Below are 16,557 nucleotides of genomic sequence, written 5' to 3'. Positions count from 1 at the left end.
ATTTAGCCTTCAGAACAGAAGAAAAAGGGGAGATTTGATAGCTGCTTTCAACTACCTGAAATGGGGTTCCAAAGAGGATTGATCTAGGCTGTTCTCAGTGGTAGCAGATGACAGAACAAGGAGTAATGGTCTCAAGTTGCAGTGGGGGGTGGGGGGGTTAGGTGGGATATTAGGAAAAACTTTTTCACTAGGAGGGTGGTGAAGCACTGGAATGGGTTACCTAGGGAGGTAGTGGAATCTCCTTCCTTAGAGATTTTTAAGGTCAGCCTTGACAAGGCCCTGGCTGGGGTGATTTAGTTGGGGATTGGTCCTACTTTGAGCAGGGGGTTGGACTAGATGACCTCCTAAGGTCCCTTCCAACCCTGATATTCTATTATTCTAATTGTGAGATAAGGATTAATGTAATGGTAATGTAGGTCCCTTGTGAACATTTGACTAGGAAATAAAGAACATGACTTCTGATGACTCTACTGCTATCAAGTCACATGCATTATGAAAACAGATATTATGAGAATTAATTATGAGAATGCATAAAGCAAGGTGACAAAAATCTTACCATTAACTGACTGGCAGTTTCTGCTTCTCTTTCTTGTCTCTCTTTCACAAGCTTGTGAAAACTGTTAATTTGCCTTTCATTAAAAGGTGTTCGTTCAAAACCATCTAATTCCAACAGTGCTGCCAAAGTCTGGATTAACGAATCCCTAGTTCGGATGTCCTGCTGGTGACGATCTGCTTGTAGCTGAAGACGACCTTCATATATGTTTGTACACACATGCGCGCACACACACACAAAAAAAATAAGGTTCACATTTAGAAGTGTATACATCAAGAACATATGTTGCTTATATCTGATTATGTTCAATATGCAAATCACTTGGAAGGGATGTTTCTACTGAATTTTTTTAAATCGCATGCATCAATAACTGAATTTTAGCAGTTTCTATAGTTGAAGAGACTCTTAAAAGGTCTTTTTTTAAAGAAATATGTTTCATTTCTTATGTTACTGATGCCACTTTAGATTTATTAACACGAACAGTTTAGCTTACTTATCACTATTTATGCTAGCTATTTACTTTTGAACTTCCCTTAACTTGGACAATGAACATACGCTAATTAGGGTAACTTTTATTTTTAGTCAGGTCTGCTGTGCCCACATAGTTTCACACTAAAGGTGTACTGCTAAACTGATTTAATCAGGGCCACTTTGTGTATGGATGCTAAAATAATTTAAACATGACTTTTATTGGTTTAGCCTTCATTGGTAAATTGACAGAAACAAGCTACAAAATACAACCAGGTTTAAATCAACGCAGGTATGCCCACACAGTGGGTTGCAACAGTTTACCTAAATTGTTTTTTTAACTGATTTATGTTAAACCAATGTAACTTCTGTATACAAACAAGTCCTAAGGGGGAGAAAACCAAACAACAATCCAAAAACAAACAAGAAACCCAACTCACTTCTGTTGGAAAATTTATTTTTACCTACTATTGTTTCAAGTAACTTATATGATTTCTAGAACTGACAGACATTAGAGAAATTTTTTTTCCCTGTTTTTTACTTTGTACATCTCACAGCATTTTGTCACTTCCCCCCCATGTAGTCAATAAGGCTGAACCTGTCAACTGAGTTCAGTGGGACTATCCTCATTTACTTGTGAGTGTGTTTGCAGCATTGAACCTTTACTCAGTTTCCACAGTCTGTGTGGGCCTTTTACACAGCAGCAGGGGAGAATGCCCTTCCACTTCCAATTTTTTAAAATAGGAAAATGTAATTGCTGTGATCCCAGGAAAGTGGGATGTCTGTCTCGTGCAGTATTCAAAACAACATTTAACTTTTCTTTTTTTTAAAGACTAGATTTCAAGTCTCATGTTATTTTTCTAAAATAAATAAAAATATTAACTGACTTTTAAAAAATCATGAAAACACTTCTACAGTCTTGTAAATTCCTTTTTTAAAAAAGGACATTAAAATTGAATTTTGTGTCTAAACCAGGGGTTCTCAAACTGGGGGTCGTGACTCATCAGGGGGTCACAAAATTATTACACGGGGGGATCAAAAGCTGGCAGCATCCAAAACCCCACTTTGCCTCCAGCATTTGTAATAGTGTTAAATGTAAAAAGAGGCTTGCTGTGTGTAAGGGGTCACCAATACAAAAGTTTGAGAATCACTGATCTAAACTACCCAAAAATGCCCTTTTAAGGTCTATTGGCATTGCCGTTTTTCCCACATTTTGCAACATGTTATTATTCCCCTATTTTAGGCTCCATTTGTCTTCAACAAGACCTACATTTAGACTCCATGAAGGCAGAAGAGTTTGCACTAGTAAATCTTAACAGCAGATCACAGCTTTTACTTGCTTTGCAATGAAACAAGGCATTGGAGTTCTCAGTCTGTATTTTGTACAGATTTAAAAAAAAAACCCTAAAAGCAAAATGTTTTTCTTTGACCAATTCAACAAAAACCCATTTATTCTAATGCAGGAATGTTAGTAGGTGGGGCAAAGAAATGCAGTGGCAGATCAGCAGGAGATAAGCTGCCACCAATATTTAAGATAATTTTTTCTTTTCTAAGTGCCTATTTTGTGGCCTTAGTCATTCAGCCAATTCAAATTATGTAATTATGAAAATTGCACTAAAATTGCCAGCTCATATTTATTTTCTTCTCTTTCTAAATCCACATAAAATTCAGTATATAGGTTTTAAAATTGTTTTAAGTAGAAAAGCAATAACCTCCCTCCATACCATGTGTATTAAGTTAATTTGTCCTTTTAAAGAATTTTGGTAATTGTCTGAATCAAGAACACAGGACCTAAGGGGTTAATTACCACAACACCAAGAAGGAATGTCCACCGTTTAAAGGTTATGCTCTTACTAACCTAGTAATCCTGTTCCATTTATAATCCTTCCAAAGATCATTATTAACTATACTATCAAATATTGATATTATTATAACTGTAGTTATGACAACACTTTCTGTTTATAGATATTTTCGTAAAACTTGTAATTAATGTATGTATCTTGAAATAATTAATAAACTATACAGAACATGATGCATGGTATTTAGGGATTTTTAAAGAAACCACATGAAATACAACTTGCCTGAAGTCAACCCTTTGGGTATGTATGGTGCACTCACTTCCCTCCCAACAATTTTCTTGGCTAAAATCCATTAACTACAATTGGTGACAGATCTCAATTCCTCCAAACTGGAGGACTCATGCTAACGCAACCAGCTCACAGACCAAACATATGCTTTGTAAATTGTTAGACTGATGACTTCTGGGTGACCTAGAACAGAAATGCCCAAAATGGCTCCTTTTCCACAAAAAGTCCATAAATGAATGAGTGCATCAATGTCAACATTATTGATCAAAAGGGCACGTGTACAATTGAAATCCCATGGAGAAGACTAATGACCTTTTGGTTATCTCTGACAGTGAAGGTCAAAGTCTCAAATTTGAACTTTGACCCCCTGTACTAAGCAGCCAATACTGAATAAGTATACCACATTTCAAGATTCTCATTGGCTCAAACATGGAAATTCTGTCACTCATCCTTTTACAAGTGTCTATATTATATTAGATAATTTCTGCATTATTTTTTTTTAAATTAGCCTATTATACCTTGTTCAACAAGTAATTCTGATTTCTCTCTGTTAAATCTCTGACACTCTTTGCTTGCTCTATCCAGCTCACGTTGACAGTCTGTTAATCTCCTTTCCTTCTCTTTTACTGTTCTCTGATGGTTCTGGTACATATCCCTTAGTTGGTCATCTGTTCCTTGAAAAACCTATGCAGTCAGAGTATACTGCAGTATTAAAAAGTTAGCTTTTTAAACTGATTTGTAACAAAATACTTTGCACATGCTTATAAACTATATAATACATTTTCCAAAGGTTAAACACAAAATAAAATTAAAAAAGATAAAATATCACCCGATTTGTAATTTTTACCATAAGACTACTTAAACTGCAGTGCTAAAAGGTATTTTGAGTTAGCTTTAATAAACTTCTTACTGCAGGAGTAAGCCACAAGAACTAAGTAAAATTATCTGGGTCCAATAAAGGGATTCTCCTTTTTTCATATTGATAAAACAATAGGATACATATTTTTTGTGATACATGCTCTTGGACAAATTCTTTCTAGTTGTCAAAATAATTTCAGATAATTAGCACAAACATAATAAAAGACCACTAACTTTTTCACTGGCTATTTTAAAGGGGAGAGAAAACAGGAATATTTGTGATGTTAATGAGAAGGGATGTCCTTGTACTTGTAGGTCAAGTTTGGGTTGCTCTGCTGTCCACTGCCAGTTAATGCCATTTACATATGGTCATGACAAGTCATTACTACTCTATAAAATTGCTCACCCCATTGTTCATCACACTGAGCAGTTCATTCTACTCTGTAGATCTTGGAGGGAAAGGTAATAATAACAGTTTTAATCCCCATCTCCCTACTAAATCAATAAAACACATCTTCATGACGTATTCTAACAGCTACTTGCTATATTTAAACCATTTATTTTAGGGGTCATTTTTGTTGATGGTGGCCACTCGTGGCTGTCTGGTTGCTCTTCACTCTGAGAGCCACAGCATACTGAAAATTCACTTTGTAATGTCGTAAATTGCTCAGAAATCATACATGCAGAATATTATTTATGGATATCTGTATTACTACCTAACTACATTATACAACAACCTATTGCATCTTGCCTGCTTGAAAACATCAACAATGCTGGTGACTGATAATAAAAACAGTACTGATTAGGAGGGTCAGCCACACTTAACTGCTTAATACTCTTAGCAAACTGTATATTTTAAAACCACAGCCACCACCTTTCATAGTTTCTTTGTACTTTTTTAAGGAGTTTTTATAAACTTTGCCCCCGATCCAGAAAAACACTTAAGCATGTGAGTAGTCCCACTGAACTGAATGGGACTGTTCGTATTTTTAAGTGTTTTCCTGGACTGAGACTTTACTAGTGGGGGGATTAAAAAAAAAAAAAAAAGATTTATTTATATATTTACTGAAGAATACTCCGTTGAGTACACTAAAAACATTCACACCTTTCTGTATTCAGTTTTACAACAATTGTGACCAAAAATGCTTGGAAAATAAAACCAACGGAACAAAACACTGTTCTGGCTATGGGTACACAAGTTTTGTAAAATTTATGGTTCATTCTATAGTAAATGTACTATTCATTCTGTAATACATGATTGCTTCTGATTTTTTAAGATGAAGGATGGTGACACACAGGATTTATAAAGCAAACCTTCTCCATCTTCTGTTGCAAATCTTGGTTATCTTTTTCCATCTGCCTTTTCCTGCTGTCCAGAGCTTTAATCTCATTGTCAAGTCTCACTACTTTTGCAAGATTCTGTTCAATTTCTGTGAGACGGTTCTGAAAGAAAAGAAAAGAAAAAAAAAAAGAGAAGAGAGGATTGCTAAAGTAAATTGGCTTCACTACAGTTTATGGATTTTATAATCAAATTTTCTATTTAAATATATTGCATTTTAAAAATGGGTCATTTCCAGCACCTACAAGTTTATAAGGAGTTTTAGACACTAAGACAAGGGTTCTCAAATCTTTTCAGACCTTGCCCCACATGTTAATCAAGACATCATCTTGTGGATCACCTCCCCTTCCTGATTAGACAGCATCCCTGCAGCAACTACAGTCATTACTTAAATGGAAAAGTAATATTAACAAATTATTTGAAAGCTTATTCTTCAGAGAATTTCCCCCACCATTGATGATAACCTCAGTGATCAAGTGCTGGCACTCACCACCCACACTGAGAATGGCCTTCAGAGCAGGCAGAAGACAGGTGCAGTATTCCTAGACCTTACTGTTGAGTATGACATGATCTCGTATACAGGCCTATTATACAAACTGTCACAGGTCCCACTGAAGCAGGTTGTCATGGCTGTTGAACTGTTGTTGAGAAGTTGCTAATTTAAAATTTTGCTTGGACAAAAAAAATACATCCCAGCTCCTAGAGGTCCCAAAACAATGGTTTACCTTATGGCTCAATTTTAACACTAACACTTTTCAGTCTCTTCACAATGACCTTCCCAATACCACTGCCAAGCATTTTATCTATGTCATGACATCTGTCTGGTAGTACAGTACCAGGATTCCAGTCACCTAGAAGTGTTGAATGTTGACGTGAAAGAGATGGCCTACTATCGTAAAAGATGGAGACTTAAACCTAATACCAAAAAGACAGTTTCCAGTTCCTTCCATCTACACCACATAAAAGCCTACAAACTGCTCAGCCGCCTCCTGAATGGACAAAGGCTGGACCATGACCCAAAGCCTGTATATCTAGCAGTTACACAGGGCTGTACACTGATTTTCAAGGAATACCTTACCAAAACGTTGCTGAAAATAAAGACAACAGCCTGATCAGCAAATCAGCTGGTTCTACCTGGGAAGCCAAAGCACAAACACTACTCCTGGAGGGGCGCAGAATTCATACTGTCTGCAGATTTCTTGACTCCCTCACAGAAAAATGTGGGAGCAAAAAAGTCTATGGGGAACACACGTCCCTTCTGCGGCAGCCCAGGCGCGTCTGCTGGGAGAAGCCAGCAGATCACCGTGGAGGGGAAGGAGGGAGGCTGGGCTTGCGTGCATTCGGCAGAGACGTTATGGCGGTGGGACTGGGCAGGTGCCTGCATGCGAAAGAGTAAGAGAGACTCACTCTGTCCCTCTCGCTCACCGTTGCTGCGTCCTGGGCTTGGAGGTGTAGGGCTGTGTGAAGCAGGCTCTGTCCCTGAGGCAGAGCATAAATGTAACAACTAAGGGCTACTCTACACTGGCAGCGCTTTAATGTGGCTTGTGTGTTCACGTCAGAGCACTGGAAGATAGCTCTCCTAGTGTTCTAAAAAAACCACCTCCACAACGGGTGTGGCTCCCAGCACTGGTGCACTGTCTACACTGGCGCTTTACAGCGCTGAAACTTGTTGTGCTGGGGGGGAGGGGAGAGGGCGGCAAAGTTGCAGCACTGTAAATTGCCAGTGTAGACAAGCCCTAAGCAGGCAGGCTGCTAATGTTCCCATTGTTAGTTGATTGTTCCCATTCTTAGTCAATTAAGGCTCCTTTACCTTGCTAGAGTGGTGTAAAGGAGCCTTATAGAGTCCTCAGCTAGGAAGGAGTATGGGCTTTCTCGCTTTTCCTGTGCCAGAGAGGCACAATGAATGGGGTAAGGTTACAGCTCAGGATCTATTTTACTTTTCCATTTAAAAAAAATGCACAACAGTGATTAGCAAAACTGTATGACTTTCATGTGTGAAAGTGAACAATTTAAAGCAACATTCTATTTTACAGAACACCAAACACCAAAATAAAAGTAATGTAATTTAAATGAAAATCCAGGATTACAACTGGAATGCAGGGTATTGGTTACCAAGTATTTGTAATTTAACTTTCACGTGTTTAGGAAATACTGAACAGTTATTGTGATTTTTTCTGTATGATAGTTTAAATAAATTACCAAAATAAGTGAAACTGGTGTGATTATATTGCATTATTTTGACAAATAAAATATGCAGAATTTTACATTTTTTGGTGCAGAATTCCCCCAGGAGTAAAACACTAAGAAACCCTGGGCTTACCTTGTGCTATTCTGTAACGGAGTATTGCTCCCTGGTGTGTCTCATCTCACTTCACACAGGACTCCTAGACACTCAGCTGACTGAAACCATGCATATAACAAGCCCCATGAGACAACACTGTCCCTCCTGACTTCAGGCAACAAGTAGCCTTGCAGAATCTGCTCCCTAAGGTGCAAGACATTCCATATCTACCCATTTAAAGATTTGTTTAATCCACCAAGCCAACATCTCAGCTCATGGCACTGCGCTTGGACAATTCCCCTAAGGATCCTCAATATCACTCCCAGGTGGCATACTAGGGGGTAAGAACAAGCTTCAAACATAGCCAATGACTATCTTATAACACATCCAACAGTCCAGCCCTCTGGTTTTGACCTTCTACACCATCTTTGGATGAAGCTCAATCACTTTAGATGTGGAGTGATCAAATGTGCTGCTAATGACAATAAGTAGGCTTCTGTAACTCCCTCCTTTCCTGCTGTGGCCAGTTAGAATATGTAGGCCACATACTTACAGGCTGCACCCATCAGCAAGGGATACCTTGTTCCCTCATGGATATGTGTAAAAAAATAATGACCTCACCTATTGCATGGTTATCTAAGCATCTTAAACACACTTGACTTGACTGTCTATGTAGATGCAACACAATATAAAAGCAATGTATTTAATGTATTTTAACTTCTTTTAAAGATAGCTAACACTCAGTTCTCTGCATACCGTGGTTAAAAACTTCTGCACTAGGGTATCCCAGAAAAACATGCACAGTACTACTAATGGAAGAGTTACTGAGACAAGAATTGCTATAATTTAGCTACATTGGTTGTAGCTATGGAATGTGTCATGACATCATGGGAAATACAGGCTCAAGGTATCATTTACTTAGAGGCAGGGAGAGGGTTTTGCATAGATGCTTTTCTACCCTGTGCTGACAGTATATTCAAGTACTAATATATTATTTGAGGGGAAGGTAATAGATATGAAAATATGCCACCCTGTGAAACTATGCAGGTTGTATAATCAATCTTCCAAAATCAGCTGTTGAGGTGCTTGAGTAAATATTGAAAATTGCATTTTCCCAAAAGTTTTGTAACTAAACCAGACAGCTTAAGAAAGGAAAGATACATGTTGCTTTCAAGATTTGGCCTGAAAATCTCCAATTGGATGTAAATTAATTTAAATATAAGAACAAATAAACTGGTCCAAGATGGTGTAAAGATAAGAACAGATCATTTCCACCACATCTTTGAATATAAATTCTACTCATACAATTTCATTATTTGTCATGATGAAAATGGCCTTAAGTTCTGCTCTGAATTTTATGGTTAAATGGCAAAAAAAATCCCCCGATAATACAACATTAAACTGGAGAGATTTTAATCACAAAGAAGTCAGGAAATTCCCATAGCAAGCAACCTTTACTCTCTCTCCCCTAGTGAATATGTACAGTATTACAATAAAATCTTGAATTACATGATCATACAAATAAAATTACCTTTAGAGGATCAAGTCGATTCTCAATAGATTTTACATTTTCCTTAGAAGCAGCCAGTTGAGCTTCCCTATTACTAAGATGATCTTGAATTTCACGTGCTTTTTCTTTATTCTGTTTTAGATATTTCAGTTCCGTCTGACACTCTTTTACCCGCAAGCTTTGCTTCTGACGTACCTGACGAAGAGTTTCCAATGCTTTAATATACCTTTCAAAAAGAAAACCATGTGTAAATTTCAAATTCTATTGGCACATGCAGCTTTACGAATGAGCATTTTTAGTGAGCATTTAAACAATTATAATTAAATGGAAGGAGTACTTTACTGTAATTATGTTAGTTATGGAAAGAAGTAAACCTTGTTGCTGAGAAGATCTCATCAAATTTTTGTTTCAGGGCCCTTCCCTCACTTAAGGGCCAGTTGGATTCTTCTTGATGACAGAAAATGACATTGTTAATCACAGATTTGGAAACACCAAGAGCGCTGATCATCTCTCGGTCAATTTCTGCACACTTGGAACTGAGACTGACCTTTTCCCCATGCCTGTGTACATAGATTAAGAAAGTGCATAACAATAAGATGACTACTGGTTGCTGTACAGTTATGATTTTTTTCTAAAATAAATAACATTCTGTATAATTTCAACATTCTAATCCATCCTGTTTTGATGCTAAGTCACAAATAATTACTTTTACAATGGTAAATGTTTTTTGCCCCTCATTCTTCTCTCACTTTTTCCATTTTTAACCCTGAATACCTCATTTTCAACTAAATGGATTTTGATACAGCACTCCTTTGATTTCAAGCTATCTTTCTGTAACTTAATGTCATGTTAGCCATGTATATAGCACCAGTTTGCTAACTATGACTGCATAGCCAGCAGAGGGAGCAAAAAACATAGTGATCAGTGCAAAACAAATGATCTTTTTAAAAAAATGTCAGAGATGAGAGTCAAACAAACAGATAGGTACTTGGAATGAGTTGGAACGGAACTATTTCCCCACAAAATTACTTTAATTTACTTCTGCAGTGCCAACAGGACATAAAGTGAATGTAGTGCATAAACACCACCTTCAGAACTAAACTATCACTGAGTGACTTAGGCGCCTATGTCCATGGAAAACCAAAGAGACTTTGGCCATTTTGAAAGTTTTACCCATTAAATCTAGGGATTTCTTGTAACACATAAAACAAATAGACAATGCAGTGGGACTACATGTAACTTTTTGTTAGACTTAATTTAATCTGAAAGAATAGGTGAAGGTTTGAATGAATAAATTATCCACTTATCTCTTTTCTTACATGAAAAGAGCTGTGGCTCACGAAAGCTCATGCTCAAATAAATTGGTTAGTCTCTAAGGTGCCACAAGTACTCCTTTTCTTTTTGCGAATACAGACTAACACGGCTGTTCCTCTGAAACAAAGCAAAGGGACACTCAAACTAAGAGGCAATGTTTAAAAAACCTACAACTTACTTTGTTCTGGTAATGATACCTTCAAGAGTTTTAAACTCTGTTTTCTTGCCTTTCTGAGTACAAACCATGGATCGCTGAACAGCTGTAAGCTCTCCATTAACATCACGAAACTGCAGTCGAATCTGAGCTCTGACATCTGTTTCATTAGCAACCTTTGGCAGGAAAAAAAATATGAAAACTTATTTAACAAAGAAAACTTTTGTGGTCATCCAAGCATCTGTTCCAAAGCCGTAAGTGAAATCTTGGCTCCACTGAAATCAATAGGAGTTTTGCTATTGACTTCAATGAGGCCAGGATTTCACTCAAAATCATTTTTTGGCCTAGAGGTTATCCAGGATTCTTATGCATACCTTGCACTTTGGCTATTCTTATATCCTAAAATGCAAACACTCCCCCACACCCATCTGATAAACAGTTATCATCAGAGGGCCTTCCCTTAAGTAAACAGAACAGAAAAATAACCTCCTCCAAGTCAGACACCAAACATTCATTTCTGTCAATGGGACTACTCATAGTGTGCAAGTCATGGTAGGATCCGGGCCTAAATCATGCAGAGAGCAGATCTCTAATACTGTAGGTTAGCTCATATGCAACGTGTCCACATTATATTCCCATAAAATCTTATTTATTTAATATCAGTAACTGGGAAGGAATAGTCCATGTTCAAAACATTTTAGTTAAAACCATCCATTTACCAATACTGACTAAGAAAATACCAAATACCAAACAACTATTTGACAGACATTTTGTACCAAAAGACATTATAAAAAGTGATCAGGTCACATGTTACCTATTCTTGTATAAGTATTTTCTGGGAACTAAAACTTATAAAACATAGCCAGAGAATAATGAAACAGATATTCTCACACTGAAACTAAATACTGTTGCAAACATGAATTTAGCATTTTTAAACCAGATTTAAACAATTTAACATCTTAGATGTTGTATATACACATGTGGAAATCTTTCATAAAGTAAATTAAAAGGTAAATTTAACTGCAAAACAATCTAGTTTGTAATGTTAAGATTGTGAGAAAAAAGACAACCAAGAAATTTAAGGTTGACAACTCATTTCTTGTAATTTCTCCCTCCCAACTTCAATCCTTGCTTTTGTATTACATTAAAATGGGTGATTTAAATAATTAACTCTTATTGGATTCCCCCCATTTGTGGCACAATCCCATGTTCATTAAATATTTTGTCGTATCTACTACCAGTTAGACATACAAGCTAGCCATCATGACTCCTACCTTTGGATCATGAACAAATGAGTGTCCTTTGGTGCCTGGAGGGAAATCTCCAGTGGAAATATATTTAAGGCATTCAATGATAGTCTACAAAAATGGAAATAAATAGGTATCAGTAATATCAATTTAGAGCAAGTAAAAAGCTGGACTAAAGAGGCAAGAGAGTAACTGTCTTTAAATACCTGAGAACCAAGAAAGGAGAAACATAATGGGATGAAATTAAGATAAGTGTTCTGAGTATTGGGAAAAACTTCAGGGCAATAGCTCTAATTACCTTGTGGAATAGACCTTCAGGTGGAGATATTCCAATCAATAGTGGATTAAAATTAGATTGGACAAAACACTAGTAAATGTACAATATGGCATAATTCTGCATTGGCAAGGAGATCAATTAGATGATCTAATGCAGTTTCTCAACCTTTTGGATACCAGGGACTGGTTTGCTGCTTTCCTAAACTGTGTCAGGAAGTTCTCAGGGACTGGTGCCGGTCCACAGACTGACTGGTCATTGAGAAACACTAAACAGATCTTTCCCATCTCTAATTTATATGGTTCTAATACCTAGTGCATAAACAGGTATTTGTAAAACAACTAAGGCTCTGACCTTGCAATGAGCACCATGCAGGCAGAATCCTGTGCCTACGCAAAGCTCGTTGCAGAATGCAAGCCTGAAAGTGGAGCCCAAATTATGCAAGTGTCACAAAATGCGAACTGTTTAAGGTTTTATAATTTCATTAATTATAAATTCATATAAACAATCACTCTTGTTTGTATGAGTTTGTAATTATTTATAATGACATGAAGCCTGTTTGCACTGTACAAAGTCTTACCGTTTTTCCTGCACCATTTGGCCCCACCAAAATGGTTAAAGGACTAAAGAAAGTGATAACTTGTTTGTCTTTGTCCTCTACCCCAAAACTCCTCACTCCAAGGATGCTCATCTTATCAATCTTAGACATTTCTGTAGAATATTCTTCTTCTTTTCTGAATCCCAAAAATTAATTTTCAAAATCCTACAAAATAAACAGTTAAATTTAGTGATGATTTAGGTACCAAACATTATCCCATTCTCCCAAAAAATCTTGTACTATCAAAAAAAAGTATGTTATGTGTAATTTAAGAAAGCAGAGCAAAGATTCTTTGATAATGGTTGAAGGTGTGGATTACAGACACTCCTTTAAATTATTTTGTAATGAAAATCTTATTTTTGGTTTAGAGATTTTCTCTTTTACAGTGAAAAACCAAACAAAATATAGATTGGTAAGTTAAGAAACTTACCATTCTTTACTTATTCCCCATTACAACTAAACAACTATGGTCAGCCTAAAAATGTTTAACATTTCCTGAGTGTTTAGTAAAAGAAATATCCTGAATTAACTATAGTAAAAACTATAACTGAATTTTATGAGCTTTTGCTCAAAACGTGTCAATAAGAAAAAGTTATAGAAATTAACACTTTTTCTTGAAAAATTTCAAAATTTGCTGTTGCACTACAAACACAGTATCAAAACTCAAGCACATATGGACTGGCTTTCAGGTTCTTCTACAGTAATCTCCCTCCCCAACCCCCTTCCCCACAATCTAACATTTTAATTCACATAAGGTCCTACTGCTATGAGATGTTTTTATCTTTGATAGATTTACAGGCCTAGACCTACAATCATGCAGGCTGGCCCTGGCAGCCACATGGAGTTCACTGAAATCAGTGGAACTCAGTACAGGCAGCAGGGTCGCAGCCCATGTAGAGTAGCAGCCGTGTTAGTCTGTATCCGCAAAAAGAAAAGGAGTATTTGTGGCACCTTAGAGACTAATAAATTTATTTGAGCATAGGCTTTCGTGAGCTACAGATGGAGAGTAAAGGGATTATTGATAATGAACACAGAGAAAGGAGTTGTTGGATGAAACCAAGATGTGCATTTTAGTTGTTTGGCTATTATTTCATAAGGTGAGGCATGGAGCAGTTTGCCCTGTGCATCATTCCCTGTCAGTGATCACTGCAGCATGATATTTTTTGAGAATGAAAGGTTATTTCCCATGACAAGCAATTTATTGCAGCAACAGACGGGGAGTAGAAAAAAAGACATTTCTCAGCAATAACAGATCGCTCCTGATGCCACAGGTTATTATTATTCAATTCCACGATTATCTATACTACAGTAGCTGCTAGAAACCCCAACTAAAATCAGGGCTTCGTTGTGCTAGGCACTGAAAAAACACATAGCGAGAAACAATTTTTGCTGCAACAGTTCTCAGTCTAGACAAGATAGATCAAATGTGAGGTGAAACTGCAGCACAGAGAAGTGAAGTGACTTGCCCAAGATCACAGTACAGTACAGGACAATGGTTGAGTCACACACAGGACATAGGTTTCCTGAAACCCAGTCCAATGCCGTATCCTCTAGAACGTTACTCTGGTGGGAGTGGGCACAGGAAATTTCCTGGAGATAGCAAGACACCCAAATAGTAGTGGGCGAAAGGAATTTCCCTAATATGGCACATTTCCACGGTGGGGGTGAAAATTTTCCAGCCATAGCAGATTAGGACACCGGCAGTGGGTGCAGGATATTTTGCCAAGATGGCAGATTACCAGGGTGAGTGGGGGCATTAGGCATTTTCCAGAGAAAGCAGGTTATCAGGGTAAGTGGGAGCACAATGCATTTTCCAGACATGGTACATTACCAGGATAGGAGTTGGTATGTGATATTTTCTACTGATGGTGAGTTGGGGAGGGGTAGGCACAGAGAATTTTCCAGGATGGCAGGTTAGTCGGTGGGGTAATTTCCAGGGATGCCAAGTTACCAAGGTGGGGGCTGACAGGGGGAATCTTCTAGGAATGGTGTGTTGGGAGCATAGTGGGGGGCACAGGACATGTTCCAGGGATGAGTTTCAGAGTAGCAGCTGTAGCTCACGAAAGCTTATGCTCAAATAAATTTGTTCATCTCTAAGGTGCCACAAGTCCTCCTTTTCTTTTTCTAGGGATGGTGGGTTAGAGGCATGGGCACAGGGCATTTCTGGAGATGGCAGGTTAGGGGGTGGGAATGGGGCATTTCCGGGGTGGCAGCTTGGGGGGTGGGCAAGGGACCTTTCTGGGGGTGGTGGGTTGGGAGTGGGCATAGGGCATTTCTAGGGGCAGGAGAGTGGGCATGGCGCATTTCTGGGGATGGCGGGTTGGCAGGGGGCACGGGGCATTCCCGGGGTGGCAGGTTGGGGCTGGGCACGGGGCATTTCTTGGGATGGCAGGTGGGGACGGGGCATTCCCAGGGGGTAGCACGTTTTGGGGGGATGGACCCGGGTCATTTCCGGGGGGGAGATTGGTTTTAGGGGGTGGGCCCGGGGCATTTCCGGGGGTGGCTGGTTCCAGGGGGTGGGCTCGGGGCATTTCCGGGGGTGGCGGTGACCGGGGGCGGGGAGTCCAGAGCACCTTTCCAAACACTTTATACCCCAGCCCGGCGCCTAGCTAGCGCCGTGGCGGGGGGCGGCCGCCCAACGCTCCCCTTCACCTGCCTTTCCCAGTGGCCCCCATTCCCTCAGGAAACAGCCGCAGCCCGGGTAGGGCACGGCGCCCCCCACAGCAGAGACCCCCGCGTGGCACGCGCCCCAGGTCACCTCACAACAGGCCGCAACGCCGCTCAGGCTGGTGATTGCCCGCCCTCTGACGCCCGGCCTCCAGCGCCAGCGAGCTCGGCCCCGCCCAATTCAAGAAGGGAGCCCGCCCAGCTGAGCTGCCTGTGTCCGGCCTGAGCGCGCGGCCTCCCCCCAGGTCTGTCCGGTCACGCGCCCCACAGAGCGGCCCTCCGGGCCCGGTGCGAACGGTCGTGGCCAGGAGCCTAGCCAGGCACCAATGGTTCCCCACGGATCTCAGACCCTCTCCCACCTGCAACCCCGAAACTTACATCAGCCTCCAGTAGACCCACCGCAGACCCCGCGCATCTTTCCCATTCCCATCTCAACCCCCCACTCTACCCTCCTCACACCCCCGCATCTTCCCCATGCCCATATCAACCCCCCACTCTACCCATCTCACACCCCCCGCATCTTCCCCATTCCCATATCAACCCCCCCACTCTACCCTCCTCACACCCCCGCATCTTCCCCATGCCCATATCAACCCCCCACTCTACCCTCCTCACACCCCCGCATCTTCCCCATGCCCATATCAACCCCCACTCTACCCTCCTCATACCCCCCGCATCTTCCCCATTCCCATATCAACCCCCCCACTCTACCCTCCTCACACCCCCGCATCTTCCCCATTCCCATATCAACCCCCCACTCTACCCATCTCACACCCCCGCATCTTCCCCATTCCCATATCAACCCCCCCACTCTACCCTCCTCACACCCCCGCATCTTCCCCATGCCCATATCAACCCCCACTCTACCCTCCTCATACCCCCCGCATCTTCCCCATTCCCATATCAACCCCCCACTCTACCCATCTCACACCCCCGCATCTTCCCCATTCCCATATCAACCCCCCACTCTACCCATCTCACACCCCCCCACATCTTCCCCATGCCCATATCAACCCCCCACTCTACCCATCTCACACCCCCCGCATCTTCACCATGCCCATATCAACCCCCCACTCTACCCATCTCACACCCCCCGCATCTTCCCCATTCCCATATCAACCCCCCACTCTACCCATCTCACACCCCCGCATCTTCCCCATGCCCATATCAACCCCCCACTCTACCCTCCTCATACCCTCTGCATCTT

At 40.2% G+C, this 16,557-nt stretch overlaps 1 protein-coding gene across 1 annotated transcript in view; it reads right to left on the bottom strand.

The window, feature by feature from the left end:
• Window positions 1-15,549, bottom strand: part of RAD50 (RAD50 double strand break repair protein) — a 39,669-nt gene extending 24,120 nt beyond the window's left edge. The window contains exons 1-9 of the mRNA XM_048861330.2: window positions 15,442-15,549; window positions 12,666-12,848; window positions 11,839-11,922; window positions 10,589-10,740; window positions 9,471-9,656; window positions 9,118-9,322; window positions 5,281-5,409; window positions 3,627-3,792; window positions 557-750 (exon numbers count right to left, since the gene is read on the bottom strand). Coding sequence (XP_048717287.2) covers window positions 557-750; window positions 3,627-3,792; window positions 5,281-5,409; window positions 9,118-9,322; window positions 9,471-9,656; window positions 10,589-10,740; window positions 11,839-11,922; window positions 12,666-12,794 — 1,245 coding nt within the window. The 5' untranslated portion in view covers window positions 12,795-12,848; window positions 15,442-15,549. The remainder of the gene's footprint in view (window positions 1-556; window positions 751-3,626; window positions 3,793-5,280; window positions 5,410-9,117; window positions 9,323-9,470; window positions 9,657-10,588; window positions 10,741-11,838; window positions 11,923-12,665; window positions 12,849-15,441) is intronic.
• Between the last annotated feature and the right edge of the window lie 1,008 nt (window positions 15,550-16,557).

Source organism: Caretta caretta, chromosome 8, assembly GCF_965140235.1.
Source record: "Caretta caretta isolate rCarCar2 chromosome 8, rCarCar1.hap1, whole genome shotgun sequence".
NCBI lineage: Eukaryota > Metazoa > Chordata > Testudines > Cheloniidae > Caretta > Caretta caretta.
The sequence above is the reverse complement of the archived record's forward strand: the minus strand, read 5'-3'. Positions and strand labels throughout refer to the sequence as shown.